Genomic DNA, 21,000 nt, shown 5'->3' on the forward strand with positions numbered 1-21,000 from the left:
ACACACATTATCTCCTGTGCAGCAGTTTGGCGCCAGTATATGATGACAATGAAGAGCATTGCTCCTCACTCATGTGCTCTATGAAAATGTAGCCCTTCAGATCTAGAGTATTTACAGGAAATTCCTCCAAAATGCAAGACTCATGTTACGGTTGCAGTAAGGGAGGAGCAGCTGCCAGAACCCAGTGGTATTCTAGTATCACCGAGATTTCAATTTATATTATCTCTGACTGCCACTATTTGTTTAAATGTAAATAAAAGATATATATATATATATATATATATATATATATATATGCGCACACACAAGGCCACAGGCCGAGTGCCTTCATGTCTCACTCATGATGATATACAGCCATATCGCACTGCTCAAGTGTGATATTGCATTTATACAACAGTTCGACGACTGCATAATTGTGTATATAAAAAAGAAAATCAAAAACAGAGTCTCAAAAATACTTTTGTATGAGTAACTGCTTTCTTCCACCATGCATTCATATCTGCAGCTGACGTCAGAACAGCAGAAACTGTTGCTACTTCACCAACGTCCCTTTAGAGCTAGTATTTGAATGATTCTCTAGCGTAATGTCTAAAGTGAAAAAACAGGGGATTTTGCTCACATTTTAATATTGTAAGACAGAACAGCATGAAATGCCATCAGTCTAGAGACATTTCCCTGTATTTCTCTGTTGCAATTGGGAGATCACAATAATTAACCCTGAAAAAGCCAAAGCAGCGCAAACACTATCAGATCACTGTTATGTTTGGATAAGGAAAAATGACAAACTCTCTTTTCTTTCTTTCTTTATACTGAACTAGTCTGCAGTAACAAAAAAAAATAGGAGACTCATTAGAATCAGATGGCCAACCAAAAAGTAACTTAGGGTTATTCAAAGAGTGGCCTAAGAGAGCTAATAATATTAAAATACAATTATTTGAAAAATTGCTTGAAATATTTGAAAAGAAGAAAATGAAATTTTACTAAAGTTTTTTTACTCCACTGTACTTAAACAAGACTTTAAAATGGTTTTAAAAGTATCCTTAAATAGAAATGTGTAACTGTTTAAACTATTAAATGGTGGTAATACTAAAATATTGTAAATTAGTATTATTAAATGTTAACTAGAGATACTTTGATTGATCGTCCGAAGATCGGTATCGGCCAATAATCACATTTAATGACGCGATCGGTCCTCGCCAATCTGGCCAATCTCATGAATCAATCACAGGGGTTTGTTCATGAGTTTATAAGCAAAGTAAGACGCATGTGTGCTCTGATATATTATGCATAGCTTACTGCAGCCACAACACTTGAAGAGGTAAATGATGCGTGGGGGTGTGGAATCTATGTGCTCTCATCACAACAGATAAAATATATACAAATGAGGTGCAACCTGTTTATACAGTCTATTTTTGTGGCTTGAGTGAGTGATGGTCTCTTTGTTGCAAGTGCAACCATTGTATTTCTAGTGTTTTGAGGTGCTGTGACATGCTCAGAAGCTCTGCGAGTGTCCCGGATATTCATAATGGCTCCGTGATCCACAAAAATTTGTTAAATTACCTGAAAATCATGGCAACGATTGTAAATGAGCAAGAGAACGGATCACGAGAGGCACAGTCATGTTCTAAAAAATACATTTTTCATGTTAAATGAATGGAGCAGTAAAGATATTGTGAGTGCAAATCCCTCCCACTCTCATTGAGATATCTGCTGTCAATAGTTGGAGATGAGCAAAATATTTGAAGGTTCTTGCATGTATTTAGGTCTCTATAACAACTGAAATTTCAGAGTTTTTGACAATATTGCAAGTTCACTAAAAACTGGCTAGAATTATTAAATAGAAAAAACTTTAAAATGATGATTTTTCATGAATTGTTAATAATATAACTTCTTCTAATACACTTATTGCAATAAACAGTAGTTTATAGGCCTATTTCCTTTTAGTTATTAATGGATTTATAGGTGTGCATTTTAACTTCTTAAGCATCAAATGTGCGCTCCAAACGTTTTCTTGATTAAGACATGTTGAATTCTTCTTCCATCATTTTCAATGTTTCCAAATTGCATTGTTTGTAATTTTTCTTACCAATTTTTATATCTGTGTTTTACTATTTTCTGTAAAGCGGCCATGACATGCCCACACTAAATAATTATAAGAGATCTGTTTAATGGATTATATGCAGCATTCTTAATTTATTCTCTAAGTTAAGGCGAGATCTCCACTTTAGTAACATACTTGGAGGGAAAACGTGCTTAATGCATTCTAAAGCTTGAAGCATCAGAATCAGTACTCTGTTATTATGGTCATTATTAGCTTTTATTATTATTATCATATAATAGTTTAATTATTTGGTGTCTTTTTTTTTTTGTTAATCTTTATTTAACCATTCTGAAATTAACCTTATTCTGAACCTACAAAGCACTGAGAATCTTCCAGGAGACATTTCTCAAATTCCACCTTACAGCACCGAGGTTTAATAACGTCAGGAAGATTAACAATGAGTTTACACACAGGCCATGAAAAGCTGCAGGATTTTCAGCAATATTCATCCAGAGGAGGTACAGCACACGTGTGACTGAAAGCACACACGCACTTATGCAGTGTCTGATCTTCTCTCTCCTCAGGCCTACGTCAGTGTCAAGCATGAGGGTGACAAGGTGATCGTATTCGAGAGAGCAAACCTCATCTTCATCTTCAACTTCCACCCTTTCAACAGCTACAGCGACTACAGGGTGGCCGTGGGGCCGGCGGGGAAATATCCTTCACCAAACTCTGATTACAGGTCACAATCTGAGTGTTTTTACTGGAAGCTACAGCTATGATGAATGAATGTGTGGTGTAGGAACCAATGGTCACTCAGACATTTCACAGTTGAAAAAAAAAGGAAAGTAACACATTAATTTATATATGATATTTCAAAGCAGAAACCTGAAAGATTTTGTTGTGAAGTATAGTTTTTGTTTTATTTATACATTTAAGATCTAAAGCTTAAATAAGTTGCATGTATTTCAGTCAGGATCACTTTCATCAAATATATATTAAAGTGGTTACATTAAAGCGCCACTATTTTGCATTATAAAAGGTCATATTTTGGTTTTGGGGGTCTCCAACGACAGGCTGATATGCGTCAAGGTCAAAAAACAATTTCACTGTCTTATAATATTCGTTTATTTTTACGTACTTATCCTAACGATTCCCATATGATTTGTTCAGAGTTTCATTTGTTCCCTAACCCCTTCTTTGCGTTTGGCTAATCTGCTGTGATTGGTCTGATGACCCAGTCTGTTGTGATTGGTCGACTGGGTTCAGTGTGAGACAGAGAGAAACACCCACCTTGTATATGAAGTAGCAGAAAGTATGGTGAGAGCCCAATGCAGGAATGCAATGCAGTTAAACACCAGCATATTACTTTACTCATAACCCTAACCCCAAGAAGTAATGACACACATTCAGTATTAATCCACACAATGACAAAAGTTGAACTATATTGAAAATTGAACGCGCTGCGTATGTGTGTAGGAACAGCTGATGGTTGCCATAGCAAAGCCAAATGGCAGAAGGCCACCAGATCAGAAACGCATTTAAATTGGTAAAGAAGCACGCGTCATGTTTTCAACGTAGTTTTGGATGCAATATGTGAATAGCCACATTCAGATTTAACGTGAGACATGCATTACAATAACTGATCTATAATAGATAAGGGTTTTATAGGTTTGCATGCGAAACATTAAAGGTTGTGAGGCCGCTCCGGACATGCCCTTGGACGAAAACTTTAGATTTTTGCAAATTAACACCGCCATTAGATAATAATTCTTAATTTTGGTGTTGATCTGGAAAAATCCCAAGAAAGACTTCGTTAAAATACAATGCCTGAAAATGGCAAAAACTGCACTTTTTCGGCAGAGGAAGTTAAAAATATCTGACTTCTTGTTGGGTTTGAGATTTCACTCCCAAGAGACTTTTTTTTTTGTAGGTATTGGCATGTTTGATGTGTGTGCCAATTTTTCTACATGTGCGTGAAACACAGCTCAGGGGCCACTTCATCAAATGTTTATAGGTGGCACTGTACAAGCACTAATCTTAAAATAAGCCATGTGGAGCGATTACAAGTTTCAACACACAATTAAATATGTATTTTGCAAGCTACAGAAAACGAGTCAACAATTTTAATTACACTTATATGTTATGATCCAGAGGAAGAAGAAACTGGTCCTTATAAACTGTAAAAGTTACTGACAAAGTCCCTTTCAAAGTCTCACAAAGTCCCATAATAGTCTCCTTTAATAGCAAACAAATGACGAATCCCACATTGCAATAATAACCTGCGAGTTATTGTATCAAAACTCATAAAAACACAGCACTAGGTTGGCTATACTGTGGTATTGTTGGAAAAATAAACTTTAATCCTTTATTCTCCACAGTCGAATCTCTATCTGTCAGTGATCGTCATTTTCGTAATTTTTTGATCGTCTCTTTAAGCATGCAGTTAGTGTTGGTGGGTTGGTTCTGTTCTGGGAAGAACAGAACCCAAGAGCAGTCATAAATAATTTCAATTGATTAGGAGTTAATGTAGATGCAAGGGACGCAATGCTGATTGCTATGTACTTTGCTAATCCTTCAAACAGATATAAGCAATGAGCTAGGAGGAGTTGGAGTTTGTGGAGGTAGTGTAGAATTGGCTAACAACTAAATGCTGAAGAGTGCCTGTGTGATGCCAACAGCTGAGAAAATGCAGAAATAATACGATTATGAATGCTAGCGGCAAACCTGCGTGTGTGCGTGTTTTTGACATATCAGGACACCAATTACAAATAGGTGTTAAATTATCATTAATCATTTTTCAAAAAGCTTTTAAGTCATAGAGAATAAAACTACACAGTTTTTTTCTGAGGGTTGGGTTTCAGAATAGGGTTGGGGGAGGGGGAGGAAAAAACAGTTTGTACAGTATAAAAACAATGTAAACCCATGTAATGTTCCCACAATTCACAAAAACAAACTTGTGTGTGTGCTTGTTTATATGGTTTACGACATAAGTGTCAAAATCAATTCCTAGGGAAAGCTGTGTTTGATTAGAGTTAGATCAAAACTGTGCAGATCTGCGGCTCTCCAGGAATTGAGTTTGAGACCTATGGTTTATGAGGACATGAAATTGTATAATGACATGAGTATGATCCTAGTTGTACGATACTAAGCTAGTTTATGAGGACATGCCTTGTGTCCTTGTAATCAGAATGCTTAAAAATCATACTTAATCTGTCTTTTGGCATTCAAAATTTGCCACAGGTTTCCCAGTTGAGTTTAGGGGTAGGGGTAGAATAAGGTCATGTAACATGGTAAGGTCATATAAGTAGTTTTTTTTTCCCAGTATAAATTGCATTACACCTATAGAGCGTCCTCAAAAACCATATACACAAGAATGTGTGTGTGCATGTGCGTGGTGTGATAAGCGTCCTCCAGCCATGAGTGCTGAAGCAGAGCGTCCAATTAGTACAGAAGACAGATGAAAGTGGCACTCTGTGTCAGAAGAGCTAAACAAGCCTGACCCAATGAGTCCTGAGTGCTTTTTCATTAAAGCCCACACACATACACACACATTTATCTGTACATATGCATCCATACAGTTCAGAGTCATTTGGGAGACACACTCAGACAAGTCAAACAAGTCAACTATAATCCCAACTCAACATTGCATATCTTGCGATGTATTGCAGACACATACAATTATAAACTGAACAATATTAGTTCTGCTGCTGGTATAAATTCCAGGTTTTGATGTTGTTTAATGAGGACCTGCTCATGTAACACTCAGTGTACCAATGTGTAGTGAACCAAACTCATTACTGTTTTTATCAGTGCCTGAGTTGTGTACATGACCTACACTGAGCAAGCTACTCGAGAGCTAGGAATTGAGACTCAACTTCTCGGATGGACACTAAAAACTATAGAGCATCCATCTCTGCTACATATTTACACACAGATCCACAAACAGCAACAAGGGTGCAGTCATACTGTTTCATTTAACATGATGTTGAATGGGTACATCAGGCAAATTTTCCGCTCTTGTTGAATTATTGAATTCTCACAAAAGACGTTCATGGCGAACGCATCTAGCGTTTCACACCTTCCTGGTGGAAATTTGCCTCTATTCTCACGATTCCAATGACTTGGATGTAACTTAGTCTAGCGAATACTTAATTTTTCATTTAGTGTTAACCCAGCATTATACTACAGATAATACCCCAATTAATTATATGGGTTTTTTGTTTTATTGATGAGTCTCTTTGTAACAGAGTCCAGCTAGAAAAGGTGCTCTAGCGACAAACGCTAGAGGCCATGGTCTTTAGCCTCCTTGTTAGAACAACCAACTTCCATGCAAAGAATCGCTGGTTTGATCCCAGCTCTGAGTGCGTTGGAGGGTGTAGAACCGGTGGGGGTTACGTTGGTGCCATGACCTGGATCAGAGGGAGGTGTAAGGAAGTGAGTGTAACAGAGGCCAGCTAGAAAAGTGCAGTGCAGGTAAACCTCACTCTTCTAAAACCGAAACGGTGCTCTAGTGACAGATGCTACAGGCCATAGTCTTTAGCCTCCTTGTTAGAGCAACCAACTCCCATTCAAAGTATTGCTGGTTCGATCCTATCTCTGAGCGGGTTCGGTGCTGTAGGACCGGCAGGGGATACACTCTTGGTCATCATCCAGAGTCCTTGTGGTTTCCTCTCTAGAGAGTACTTTTTGCATGACCTGTGCAGCCCCACACAGCATGAACTTCTGCGCTCCAAAAACACTTGGCTTCGCTGGGATTTGCTCAAGATATTGGTAGAAATCTTTCTTTCTGCATCCCAGAGCTCCCAACACAACTGGAACTATCCAAGTTTTTTGTGTTTTAGGAACAATCGATGTTGATTTCCAGGCTGTTGTGGTCCACTGGGATTGCGACGTCAATAAGTAGCTTCATCTAGTCTTGTCTTGTTCTTGACAGTGATGTCTGAGTGGCTTGCACTGATGTTCAGGTTGGTAAACATACATCCCACATGACTGCTTGTCGGACACTTCAACGCCAAGTTCCTTTTAGAAAGTCCAGTCGGTGTAATTGACAAGCTTGTTATATTGCATTGGAAAGCCCAGAAGCTTTGCAAACCAGAGATTTCTAGTTCTGAGCTGTTCTAGCTTCCAGAACTGTCTTGAGTGGCTGCGCTCCCAACGAGTGGTCTCACACCTCCAAAAGCCACCACACATTCATTACATTTTAGCTTCATCTTCTGAGGCAGAAGGTTTCTCCACAGAAAATTAAAATGTTCTTTTTGATATTTGGTACTAGTTAATCAGGAAGTGAGGATGTGTTCTATTTGACTCATTGGATGGAAACTGGGTTGTATTCACAAATGTTTTATGCAACATTCCAGTTTAATTCACATCTTTGGATGGAAACACAATGTTGGTCAACCTTCTGCTGTAGCCTTCTCTTCCACAGCAGCTGGAAAACATTAGGATGCATTAGCGTTCACAGCTCCAGTGTGGCCAAATGTGTCCTTAAAATACTGCAGCACAAAACATTTCGGAGCCGTTTACACTTTTATTCAATAGCGGGGGCAAAATGAGCCAAAATCTTTTTTTTACACTGTTTACACATTAAAAGACACTTTGGCATGAGCTACGCCACATCAGATGAACGCCACAAAACCCATGTTTTAGTAAACAAACTCAATCTTTACCACAGGTACTGTATATAAGCTGAAAAGCTTCAGTGAGGAAGGACGCGGTCATGAATTTGGATTCAAGAGCGAGATAAAGCACTTCAGTGCCTTTAAAAAGTCACTTCAATGTCCTTTCAGCAGGATGAGCAGTTTGTTCCTTCCACTTTTTCCTTTCTTTTCAGGAAATAACACACAAGACTAGCTTTCCCCTGAGTTGAGCACTCCACCACAAACATCAGTCATTAAAATTCTGTCGACATCAGCTTTTGACAGAAACTCAAGCATTTTTTTTTAACTCCTCTCAATCTTTGGTTCTCTTCTCTCAATGGATGCGTTCTTCAGGTGCTTCTCTCCATTCAGATGGATGGAGTATTGTAAATGTGGCTCGGGTATCATCATGAAACTCTCGCTGTCAGGCCTGATGTGTCTTTGATACGCTGCGTGCCAACAGGCGTCTGTGATTGTGTCAGGTCATCATTCTCCTATTATCTGTCAGGGGCATTTACCTGAATGCCATTCTGAATAATTCAACCACATCAGCATTCCTCCCTCTATTTAAAACAGGCTTGTCCTCGGGCAAAACAGCAGCACGCTTTACTGCTCAAAGACGCTTGATGACTTCATGACTAAAAGAAGATTTCTTAATGAATCTCATAAGGAATGCAAAGGACAAAGGTGCATCTTCATGATTAAGGCAGGAATCTCGCATGGATGATTTTTCCAATGGAAGATGAGTGTGTTTTGATGGTCTTGAACCAATCAAAATGTTTGATTTTAGTAGAAGTGACATATTAGGAACATTTATTTGTGTAAACATTGCAATTGATAAGACATCGCATTTTGATAGGTTCCATTAGTAAAAGCCATTTATTTACTAACATGAAGAAAGTTCTTGCTAACAGCTGAATTATACTTCCACAATGAGTGATCACCATGCCCCACGGCGCATGAATTGTGCATAGCCATGCATTTATACTTCTGCGTACAGTTTGTGTTGCACTGCAATAATATTTATGAAACTGGCAGCATTCCTGTGAAGGGGTAGTGGTGTCCCAATTTTCTTTTGCTTGAAGGCATTGGGCTAAGGGGAAGGGATGAATACCCCTTTGAACGAAGATTTTCAGGACCACACTTGAACCCAAGGGGTAAAAAAAATTCCCAGAACACACCAGCCACAATGGCAGATTGTTACACCTGAAAGTAAGGAGATCCACAAATTAGTATTTTTTTGTAATTATTATGAATTTTTACAACAAACAAGCACATGTTTTAATATATTCATCGCTAAAATAAAAAACGCTAAATTTCGCAATCTATAATCCATAATCATAAATCATGTACAGCAGTCCCACAACATTCTGACACTCGATGACACTCAAATACCCTGTCAGTAATAGCTAGTGGCTGGGAATGGGCTTTTTACAGTGTCTGCTATAATGTTAATGTTGTTTTTGGTGTGTTTATATAGATGAATATGGCCACTGTGTTAAATGCACAGTATTACGATCTTATTGTCGCATTAGATTATGATAACATAATATATGCCTTCAGTGATTTCCTGAAGATAAATACTAAAAAATAAAGCAGCTGGAATTACTACAGCAGTCGTGATCATCTGATTTCATAAGAAGCAAGAGATCGCAATGACATATGATGACCTGTGCAGGTGCTGTAGTGCTTCCTAGGGGTAAATTTTGAAGCCCTTTGCCCTTCTCCTTGGCCCTTAAAACAGAGTGTGAAGGGGAAGGGCTTCAAAATTTAGAAGTAGAAGTTTTAGGGGTAGACGTAGGGGTACAAAAATAGAATTGGGATTGGGCCTTAGTTAAATTTTTTTGAGAGATGCACATTAGGGTCAGCGTCAGCCACGGTAAGGGTTGTGCGATCGTTTGGAGGCTGCACCAGACAGTGTTGCCAACTTAGCAACTTTGTCGCTATATTTAGCGACTAGCGTGCTTTTATTAGTGACAGTTTCGGGACTTGTCTTTATTACTGACTGAGTTTATTATATCTGAGAAATGACTGCTAATTAACTACACATCTATATTTATATAATGTATCCAAACAGCTATAAATTTAGTTAAATTGACATGCATATAAAAAGCGTAGTGCAAATATAAATACCCCTTTATTAATCATAGGCTGTTAAACAAACAGAAACGGTATAATGTGATGATGTCAGTTATATGCAAATTTACATGTGATGTAATCTAGCGACATTTAGCAATTTCGGGTAGAGCTTAGCACCTTTTCATTGAAAATAGATGGCAACACTGGCACCAGACCATATGCGAGCGCGTGACGCAGAAATATAAATCAGCCTATACTCGCAGTGCATTAACTAATGTCAACAAGCACATTTTTCTTTTTTTTTCATAATACATTAATAAATCTTTCACTATGATTAAAAAAAGCTGTACTAACAGTGTTCATAGTTGGTTCATGTTAGTAGACAAATGAACTAATGGAATCTTAGGCCTTATCCTAATTATACTCCTTAGCCCTTCCCCTTACCCCTACCCCTTAAATTGTGCATTCATGTAAAGGGGTAGGGGTGTCCCAATTCTCTTTAGCTTGAAGGCATAGGGCTAAGGGGAGGGGCTAGATAGCCCTTGGAACTGAGATTTTTCAGGACCACACTCGAAACCAAGGGGTTAGAAAATTTCCCAGAACCAGCTACAACAGAAAACAGAATACACCTGTCAGGAGACAAGTCAGGAGATACACAAATTAGTATTTTTAGTCATTATTAAAATTTAACAACAAACAAGCATATGCTTTAATACACTCATAACCACGCTCGTGTTTCACCGTCATGCTTAAAAAATAATAATAATAATTAAAAACCGCTAAAATCAAAAACGCTAAATATCGCTATATACTATCCATAATAATAACTCTTGTTGTTTTCGTGTATTTACATAGATGAATATGGCCATCATGTAAATGCACAGTATAGTTAGGAACTTATTGCCACATTATATCATTATAATAACATTATATATACCTTCAGTGATTTCCTGAAGATAAAAACCAAAAATAAGGCAACTGGATTAACTACAGCAGTCGCGATCGTCGATCTCGTATGTAGTAAAAAATCACAACGACTTATGATGACATGTACAGGTGTTATAGTGGTATCCCATTTCTAAATTTTGGAGCCCTTCCCCTTCACACTCTCTTTCCAGGGCCAAGGGGAAGGAGTAGGGTTACAGAATTAGAATTGAGATAGGGCCTTACAGTAATATTTGACTTGCATTTTTGTGTCTATAATAAACAAACCTAGTGGTTTGGAGGATAGTGGCAAATTAAAAGATTCCAAATACCTATTAAGTAGTATTTTAGCTAAATTTAGATATTTTAAATGAAGTCTTCTGTAATTAATAGTAAAATGTATGAAAGTCCTTATTTTTGCAATTGTTCCCCCCCCCCCCCCCCCCCCAATTAAATTGTTTTGCACCTTTATAATCCTGTTAGACATCATACGCATATAAAAACAAATAAATTTTCATTGTTAGATCATTACCCTTGACTTTTTTTATGTCATTCATTTAGTTTAATTCATGTGTAGTGTTTATTATTTGATGTTATGTAGTGAAATTCCACAGTCCTATGCTTTTAGAAACTGGTTGCAAAACCGCTCTCAAAACCTCTTGACAATCACAACCGTATGTGTGTAAAGCACCTTTTTTGGACCCCATTTGGGCTACATATCATACATGCCAGTAATTTTTCACAAAAAATCGCTACCGAAAGAAGGATACAATATGCTCCGGAGATGATGATACACAGCGTAAAGGCTTCATTTTGAAATTTGGTCTTTAAATCGCCTTCCCAGTGCCGAGACCTGTTTGCCCCTCAGAGGACAGGCTGCCATTACTGCTGCAGAGAGCCACAACATCACGACCCTCTTCGCAATCATGATCATGCACACATTTTCTTCAGGTCATCAGCGCCTGTGCGTCCGGCCGTCCTCAGACCCGTCACCCTCTCGTCCGCTATTTTTCCTCCTGTGAGCAAATTGACTTTGATCTCAGGCCCTCCTCTTTGTTCAGCAAGACTTGGCTGATTACAGTGCTTCACCGCCAGCGCTGCCTGGCCTCAGAGACAAGCATCTGTAAGCGCTAACAAAAACATAATTGCTAAAAGCCTCCAACTGCCAATTTCAGCTGGAGAGCCACTGCTGTTACACTGGCGCGCTTGCCAGGGAACATTGAATTAGCCGTTCTGGGTGTTGTGCATTCGCGCTCTTCTGCGCACATACTTTTAGTATTCTTGCAGCATGCTGTTTTCTTGTGCTGCCTGTCACGTATGCTTTGGTCTTGGGTGACATTCATGCTTGTCTAATGGGAATGGGTGCTATTGATCAATGTGTAGGCTTCCTCTTTATAAAGGAATCCCTGTGCCTTAAGCACGCTCTTTCTCTCTCTGCTTCTCCCCATAGATGTCTTTTTAAGGTTTTAAAAAGACGTGGAGTCTGTGAATCCACAGGGAAAGAAGTGATATTTTGCAGCACAGCACTTCTTGCTTACATTTCACTTTTAGTGTTCTCCCTCTTGAGCCGCAACATCAAATGTTGGCATCGATGATAACATTATCGGTTTCCAAAAAGGCGATACAGTTTCTAATGTATATGTAGCCAAAACCCTTATAGAAAATGGCTAGGCTAAAGGTATAGTTGCATTTGCCCTTGTTCAGACATTTTAATATTGGGCAATCTGAGAGTTTAGTGTGAGGGGTGAGAAAGTTCCCCAATCAGATTTTCAACACATTTGAGAATTTGCTCTTCTAACCAAAGCTGCTTGGTTTGAAAGCGACTTGCCCCAAAGACCATAGAATATGCTAGACATGTCACTTGTATAGTTTGAATGGGGGAAAGTGTAACACTGTATCGAAGGAAGCCCTAACTTCAGGTAAAGGAGCCAATCATCAATGCCTAAAGATGGACAGTTCTCCAGGAGATGGGCTTGTAAAACAAAGTGGTCATTGTCATTTTCGGAGGAGATTTGCCATCTGGATTATGACCAGTGCTATAGGATGCAGATAATAATATTGTGTAACACATAGGCTTTTGATTATTTTGGTATTTAACGTGTGATTGATAGTATAATGTCCTTCGGAAACAGCCATAATGGAGGTTGGTGTCATGATCTCGTTCCCTTAAAGTACGTATGTGCATTTGCTTGGACAACCTAAAAAATTTTGTAATTTATGTAATGATTCTTACATTTAGAAACAAAATTTACGAGACTGTTGTACAATTTCACTGGGTCTTCCGAATATGAAATTTAATATTTAGTTTGGCCAACAGTTTTGGTGAGTTTGATGTTTCCCCATTCAAAGAGATAGGAGTTGGCACACCCAAGAGGCATTTCAAAGATGGCCACTGAGTGAAAGTACTTGCCTTAAGGGAACCCGGCTTTTGCATGAATTCTGCTTCATTGCTGGTTTACTATTGACATTAGGCAGTTGGTATTTTTAGCTTACTCAGTTTTACTGCAGTTTCACTAATGCACCTTAAATTTTAAACTATACTTTCAAATGACAATCCTTTCATAGTGTACAGCATTTAATAATGTGCATGAATATGGGTGCTCAACATGCAAAACAGAAGGGTTTGTCCTTGTCAGGTGTTTTGGAAAGTTTAGACAAATAATGGTGACAGGTTTTTGAACTCATCCAAACTAAAGTCACATGGAATATTTTGAAAATGTTTTTGGTGTCTTTTTTTGGACTGTAAACATCTCTGAACCCTTGCTATCTATGGAGGAAGAGAGAACTCTGATTTCATCTAAAATATATTTTTGTGTTCCGAAGATAAAAAAAAATCTCTGGGAATTGGTATGTCATGAAGGCGTGTAAATAATAACAGAATTTTTATTTTTTGTCTGAACTAACCATTTAAGAGGCTGCGCTATTTTAGTGCAATGGAGACCAGCTAATAAGAACTGTTCATGTAAACCTCACTTCCTTGGACTATAAAGGTCCACTAGAGACATTAAACCAGTTCAGGATATGGGCAAAAATGGTGGTTTAAATCCTGTTTGAAGCAGTATGAGTAGAAGTGTCAAGGTTATTTTGACTTAAGTGCTAGTGAAGTTTACTGGGTGAGTGTACTTGCAAGAGCTGTGTAAGTTATCCTCACTCCTTTGGCCTCAAGAGTCCTACTAATGACTGATTTTAGAGACTGCAGTCTTTTGTGTGCTTGTTTGCACAATTTCAAATCTTGTTCAGAGTGAGGCACACAGAACCACAGGGGTTAAACTAAGCAGTTTGTTTCAGCAGGGTGATTGTCACAGTATGACTTTGATGCCTTCCATCTGTCAGTTTTTGTACTAATGATAATAGTACATCAAGCAAATTGTCTGCTAATCAGTGGCTGTTTTTCTCAAGGTCAGCAGTAAACAAGGTCAGAGTTGTAGTTCAGGTGTCACATTACAGTGCTTGAATGGCGTCCAATTGGGTGTTGCTCTCTGTTGCGTTCAATGAATTGTAGAACATTGGCAAGTCATTTGAAAGGACCTTTGAATGAAATTAGCCTGCTAGATTACATGTGAATGATCAAGCTTTGAGTTGAGAATCTGAGAAAGACTGCGTTTTAAAGGCAGAGTGAACCGGACGTTGCTGAGACTTTTATTTTATTCATGTACTTCCAATGGAAATTGTATATTGAGTAAAGGCAGAGTTTTCTTTTTGCCCATAATTGCCTAGTAGCAGCTAAAGGTAAGAGAACTGTGGTTAAGAATATTGTGGCTGAAGCTGTCAAACAGACGTTAACACAGAAATACCGCCACTTCAAACATGAAGGCAAATGGTCAGGCTTTTATGAAGATTACTGAAATGAGCATAGTTTTTTCAGTTGATAAACTTACACAGATGAATTGTTCACCTAAAGAATAATAATGTGCCCTAGCAAACACTGTATTTTTACACAATGACTTTAAATGTAAACAAAATACATTTACTCTATTGAAACCATACAGAGATATGAATATAGACAGTATGCTTCTTTTGAAGTTTGAAGTTTTGCATATCATTAAAAAGTACTGAGTCCATATATACTGGAATGGTATATATGTCATTGGCTGGGTATTTATCAGCCTGTGTTAATCTACAGGACCTCAACTCCAATAAAGTTACCCCCTCTGAAATATCAACAATCCCAGCTCCCAAAACCTCCTTTCCTCCCCACCACACCAAAGGAAAACCTCAAAACATTAATTCTGAGTGTGCTTCACACAGGTGAGTGGGCTTGACAAACCACCTGTAGAAAACACAGCTTTTCAGCTTTCTGATACTTTAACACAGTGGTCCTGAGCTACCAGGCTGTGGACCGGTGCCAGTCTGTGAATCAATTGGTACCAGGCAGCACAAGAAATCATTAATTATTTCCGATTTATTTATTATCTAAGTCTTATTTTGAAAAATCTTTTATTTTGAAAAATGTCCATATTCTCTCGCTTACATCTTGGTCACTTGAGCACCCAAATTTAAGCCATAAGCATCAAACTGAAAAAGAAACAGACATCTTTGGAAAATGTCTTTGCAAATGGTAAAAGGCCCAGTGAAAGACCCGTGAACTTCCAAGGAATTTGTTTCCAACAAATCAGGTAAATCCAGCTTGTCTGTGCAAGAAGATCAACTGCTGGAGACGGCCGTTCGCATATCACGTCTTTTCTAGAGTTCGCACAAGTTCGTTAGTTCCAATGGCGGTGTGTGACTCATAAGCACAAGCGGCGATATGCGCTTGCACCTTCCAGATGCACGTAGTTGAATGAATGCTGAGAGTCACGTGACAAGAACTGACCATTCAGCTTCATACTTTGTGTGGAATATACACATTTCGATAGATTAATTACCTCAGACAAACATGCAAACACGCAAACATTGCAGTGCCTTGTAATTTTCTCAATGAATAAAACTTGTATCAGAGTGATACCAGAGCAATGTTTTGTCAGCTTCTTAAAAACTGTTGATGGTTGCCTAGCAACTTACAAACCTCCACACCTCACCCTAAACTAACCCAACCCTAACCCTAAACCTAACCCTCAAATGCCTCAATTGTAGACCTTGAATTTTCTTGAAAATACATTTTAAATAGATTAAATATATTTAAATATTTAGATTATTTCTGGCATCGGCCGTAACTGAAGAGAAAACTCTTATTGGTAATTCAGCAACGAAACAGAGCACGAGAACAAAAACTGGCCAAGGTGCACCTTCAGGTTGGTGGCAGATAGTCAGTCAGATGTTGCTTGTGAACTTGATGTGTCTCACAGTGTCATCAGCAGACTTGCATCAAGACACAGAAATACTTGGAGAGTTCATGACAGACCCAAGAGTGGAGCCCCACAAGTGACAGACCACAGCAATGACCAGTACCTAAACACATATGCTCTCAGACATCATTATGCAACTACTACACAGTTGCAGGCCCGTTTACAAGATGTGATGGGTATTAGGGTTTCCAGACAAACCATTCGCAATTACTCCATGGCTTTGGCTTAAATGCCAGACGACCGTTGCAGGTGACTCCACAGTCACCAAGACACCGCCGTGAATCTTTGCAGTGTGCACAAAACCGTTTGTCCTGTGGTCTACTGGCCTGTTTACTGATGAGTGACGGGTCACCTTGCACAGAAATGATGGCCGTCAGCTTTTCTGGAGAAGGCGAGGTGAGCGATATGCTGAGGTCAACATAGTCCCCAGGGTTTGCTTTGGTGGAGGTGGTGCAACAGGCAGGCGTCATCAGTCTGATGAACTGATGAAGATTTGGTTATTGTAGATGACTCCATCTCTGCACATTCTTACCTCAGAGACATCATAGAACCCATCATCATCCCCCAATTCTGCCAGCACACCCCCAACTTTCTGTTTATGGATGATAATGCTGCTCCACATAGTGGCACAATCGACCACAGCTCGACATCAGGAAGTTGGAGTGCCTCATATGGTATGGCCATCAATGTCCCCTGACCTGAAGCCCATAGAGCACGTCTGGGACCAGTTTAAGCAGAGACTGGATGATCGTACCCCACCCCCATGTGACCTGGCAAAACTGCAGTAGCACTTGTGGAAGAGTGGAATGCATTGCCTCCTAACAACATCATGAGGCCAGTGAGGAGCAGGAGACGTCAAATGGTGGAAACACTCACTACTGACATTGTATTTTTTGTTATTTGGGGCTATCCTTGTTATTGTCTAAATTTTGAGGGTAATGAATGTTAAACTAATAAAAATAGTATTCCTTTTCATTCATTATTAGTAATATCAAAGGAAACTTTTACTTATTTCATTAAAATTTTGAGCAATTAGGAAAAGCACTCATGTAAATAACAATATCTTTCATGATAAGACTTTTTCCTCTCCCTCCCATATCTCTCTTGGCTGGCTCCTCTTGTCTCGTCTTTTTCTGTCTCTTAGGCTCTCCTTGCCCTGCTCTTCAAACAAACAGATAAGGAATTAAGGATTTGATCAACTGGTCTCTGAAAACAATTGACACAATATTTAGACAAGTTTGGGTTTGGGGGAACCTAACTGTCCTGCGGAGATGTTCACAGCGTCATGTGCCTGGCCACTCTGTCCTTTGAGGATATTGAAGATATCCATCTATTCGGAACTTTGATAACAGGTTCTGCTGACGGGCTTAGGCGAGACACTGGGGTATCGACGATTGATAAAAGCAGTCAGTGCGGCTCAAAACCCCACCAAGCTGGCCGGCTGGATTGAAACGGTGGTGAGCAGGGTTGTTGGAACTCAGACTGTGGCCTTGGACCGAAAATTGGAAAACATTGGTAGAAACTAGCGACGTTGCAACGTGATTTGGTCAGACCTGGAGACCAGTGATGGACATTAGATATCTGTGAAATTGGCAGGTATTGATCCAAATTGAAAAAAATTTTCTTCTCTTTTGGCTTCACTGTGGCTCTCCTGCCAGACGGCCTTGGCTGGAGACAAACAACTTCCCTTGGAGAGAAAGATAAGGAGATGCTTGAACTTCCTGCTCCCTGTTCCAATGACACCTGTGAGACTCTACAGGCTTACACACACACACACATACACAGCTACAGATAGACAATTACTGCCCACATCCCATGCCTTCATGTGCTTTCACCTAGCGGTGTGGGTTGGAGGGTCTGTGACCAGTGCCCCCTGGCTGCAGAACCAAATGGCTGCTGCCTTAATCGGACTATATCCACATCCCCTGTTCCCATCCCCTGTTGCGATGTTATGTCTATGTGTTTATGTGCTTGTGCTGGGGCTTTTTTTCCCCTGATCTCACACTGCCCTACTTCAATGGCAGTCTGAGAGGGGCTTTTTTTCGCCTCCCTCTTTCCTAATTTATCTTATTTCCTCTTTCTAAAAGCTACCTCTCGTCTGATCTGTTTTCCCCTGAAATGTGTTTCATGATCGGAGGGATCCAATTTCGCTACATGTAAAAGGATATGTGATAAAGGCTTTTCATCTACATCATATCCCTAACTTATTGTGAGTAGTGTATGATGGGGCAAATATACAGACACATTTTTTAGACACCTGAAAATTATATTTAATCTTATAAAAACAGCATAACCTTTAAATTTAACGTTATTAGCAATGATGCAAATCAATCTCAGCTTAGTAAGCGTATATTTAGTTTTATTACACTGCTTGTTTGGGTCCATATTGGCATTTATACAAAAGAAATGGAAAACGTTTTATCCAGTGTTCATTTCAGCTGGAACATTTTGAAATTTGTATTTGTAAGTTATTAGGAGCTCGGAGAGGCATGTTTTCTGCTTTGTGTAGCTAGCATTTGTTGCTAATTAGCATTTAGCTTGTACTTGATACAGAAGGTAGTTATGTAATTTAGCATGCAAATTAGCACAATGGACTTTGCTTAACACAAATCTAAGGCATTACCTGCACTTCAGGAGAACTTTTTACTTTGCATGCTTTACTTTTTATATAAATACTGACAGTAAGCAACTTGCATGAAGCCCCCATTAATTCTCTGACAGGAAAAAAAAAAGCTTTTCTCACCCTCTTCCCAATAACATCTCTGAAATATCCATAACAAAGGACGTTTGTTCTATCGGTGAGAGAATTCAATGCAAATAGGAGTATGAAGGAGTGAGGGGGGGCAACAATACGCCAAGCAACACTTCTTTTTAATCATCGCTATCAAAGCCGGCAAGCTGGCAGTAAAAGCCAAGTGTGCTCGAGCTCAGGGCGAGAGTAAGAGAGCGTTTGAGGATAACACCAAGACCCACCGCGAGCCCATGGGGAAAGGAGGTGATTATTCAAGCAGCCAATTAGACGCCTGTCTGCATGTTTGTTACATCTCACAACTGTTTAAACCCCTGAGAGGTAAACAGAGAGAAAGAGTGGAGAGACTGGGGACTCGGGCTCTGCTGTCTTTTTTTCTTTCCTTGTGCCACAGGAATATTGTTGTTTACTTTCACGTCAAAGGTGAAAACTGTGTAAACTGAGCTGTTACATTTGTTGTTTTGCACGTCACTTGACAAAACACTTTTTTTAAATTTAGTTCCTGTTGATGTACAGTATATACTCCATATGGTGGCACATTTAACAGTGGGTTTCAGCTGGTTTTGATTCAGGAGCTTTTTTTGTGGAACACAGTTTAAAGAAATACTAGTAAAGTTTACCAAAAATCACAAAAAAATAATAAAAATAGTGATCAACACTCTAAATAACATGACATTCATAAGCATTTTCTTAAGCGTACTTCAATAACTAATAATCATTATTGATGGTAAAACTTTGTCAGAGCTTAAAAAACATGTTAGTGTAACAAAAGTGCAAATCTCAAAATATTGACCAAACTATTATTCATTCATTCATTCATTCATTCATTCATTCGGCGTGGTCCCTTTATTTATCAGTGGGTCACCACAGCGGAATGAACCGCCAACTTATCCAGCATATGTTTTATGCAGCGGATGCCCTTCCAGCTGCAACCCAGTACTTATTATACACTCACCGGCCACTTTATTAGGTGCACTGGTCCAACTGCTCGTTAGCGCAAATTAGCAACTCAATGCATTTGAGGCATGTAGACATGGTCAAGATGATCTGCTGCAGTTCAGACCGAGCATCAGAATGGGGAAGAAAGGTGATTTAAGTGGCTTTGAATGTGGCATGGTTGTTGGTGCCAGACGAGCTGGTCTGAGTGTTTCAGAAACTGCTTATCTACTGGGATTTTCATGCACAACCATCTCTAGGATTTACAGAGAATGGTCCAAAAAAGAGAAAATATCCAGTGAGCGGCAGTTCTGTGGGCACAAATGCCTTGTTGATACCAGAGGTCAGAGGAGAATGGCCAGACTGGTTCAAGCTGATAGAAAGGCAACAGTAACTCAAATAACCACTCGTTACAGCCGAGGTATGCAGAAGAGCATCTCTGAATGCACAACATGTCCAACCTTGAGGTAGATGGGCTACAGCGGCAGAAGACCACACCGGGTGGCATTCCTGTCAGCTAAGATCAGGACTACAAGTAGCAAAGGACAATAGAATATTGGAGAAACGTTGCCCGATGGTAGGGTCAGAATTTGGTGTCAACAACATGAAAGTATGAATCCATTCTGCCTTGTTTCAACGGTTCAGGCTGCTGCTGGTGGTGTAATGGTGTGGGGAATATTTTCCTCGCACACTATGGGCCCATTAGTACCAATTGAGCATCTTGTTAACGCCACAGCCTACCTGAGTATTGTTGCTGACCATGTCCATCCCTTTATGACCACAGTGTACCCATCTTCTGAAGGTTACATCCAGCAGGATAATGTGCCATGTAATAAAGCGTGAATCATCTCAGACTGGTTTCTTGAACATGACAATGAGTTCACTGTACTCAAATGGCCTCCACAATCACCAGAACTCAAACCAATAGAGCACCTTTGGGATGTGGTGGAATGGGAATCTGCAGCAACTGCATGATGCTATCATGTCAAAATCTCTGAGGAATATTTCCAGTACCGTATTGAATCTATGCCACGAAGGATTAAGACAATTAATTCCGAAGTCAAAAGGTGGTCCAACCGGGTACTAGTAAGGTGTACCTAATAAAGTGGCCAGTGAGTGTATGGATATAGTTTACTGTTATTTGCTCATTTGTTTGTCCTTGCTTCCATTACTTAACATCTTTTTTGGCTCTTGTTGCCACTTTATAATTTGCTATTTATTTTAATAAATGATACTGATCTTATTGTGCTCGACTTGAGCCAGTGCACATTATTCATGGGCAAAAAAATGTTGTAATCATTTTTCAAACTGCAATAACTTTCACTTTTCTTTGGCAATAGTGTAGCC

At 39.3% G+C, this 21,000-nt stretch overlaps 1 protein-coding gene across 1 annotated transcript in view; it reads left to right on the plus strand.

The window, feature by feature from the left end:
* Positions 1-21,000, plus strand: part of gbe1b (glucan (1,4-alpha-), branching enzyme 1b) — a 239,455-nt gene that overhangs the window by 193,286 nt on the left and 25,169 nt on the right. Inside the window, exon 14 of the mRNA XM_056473198.1 lies at positions 2,626-2,756. Coding sequence (XP_056329173.1) covers positions 2,626-2,756 — 131 coding nt within the window. The remainder of the gene's footprint in view (positions 1-2,625; positions 2,757-21,000) is intronic.

This window comes from Danio aesculapii, chromosome 15 (genome assembly GCF_903798145.1).
Source record: "Danio aesculapii chromosome 15, fDanAes4.1, whole genome shotgun sequence".
In the NCBI taxonomy this organism is placed as follows: Eukaryota; Metazoa; Chordata; class Actinopteri; order Cypriniformes; family Danionidae; genus Danio; species Danio aesculapii.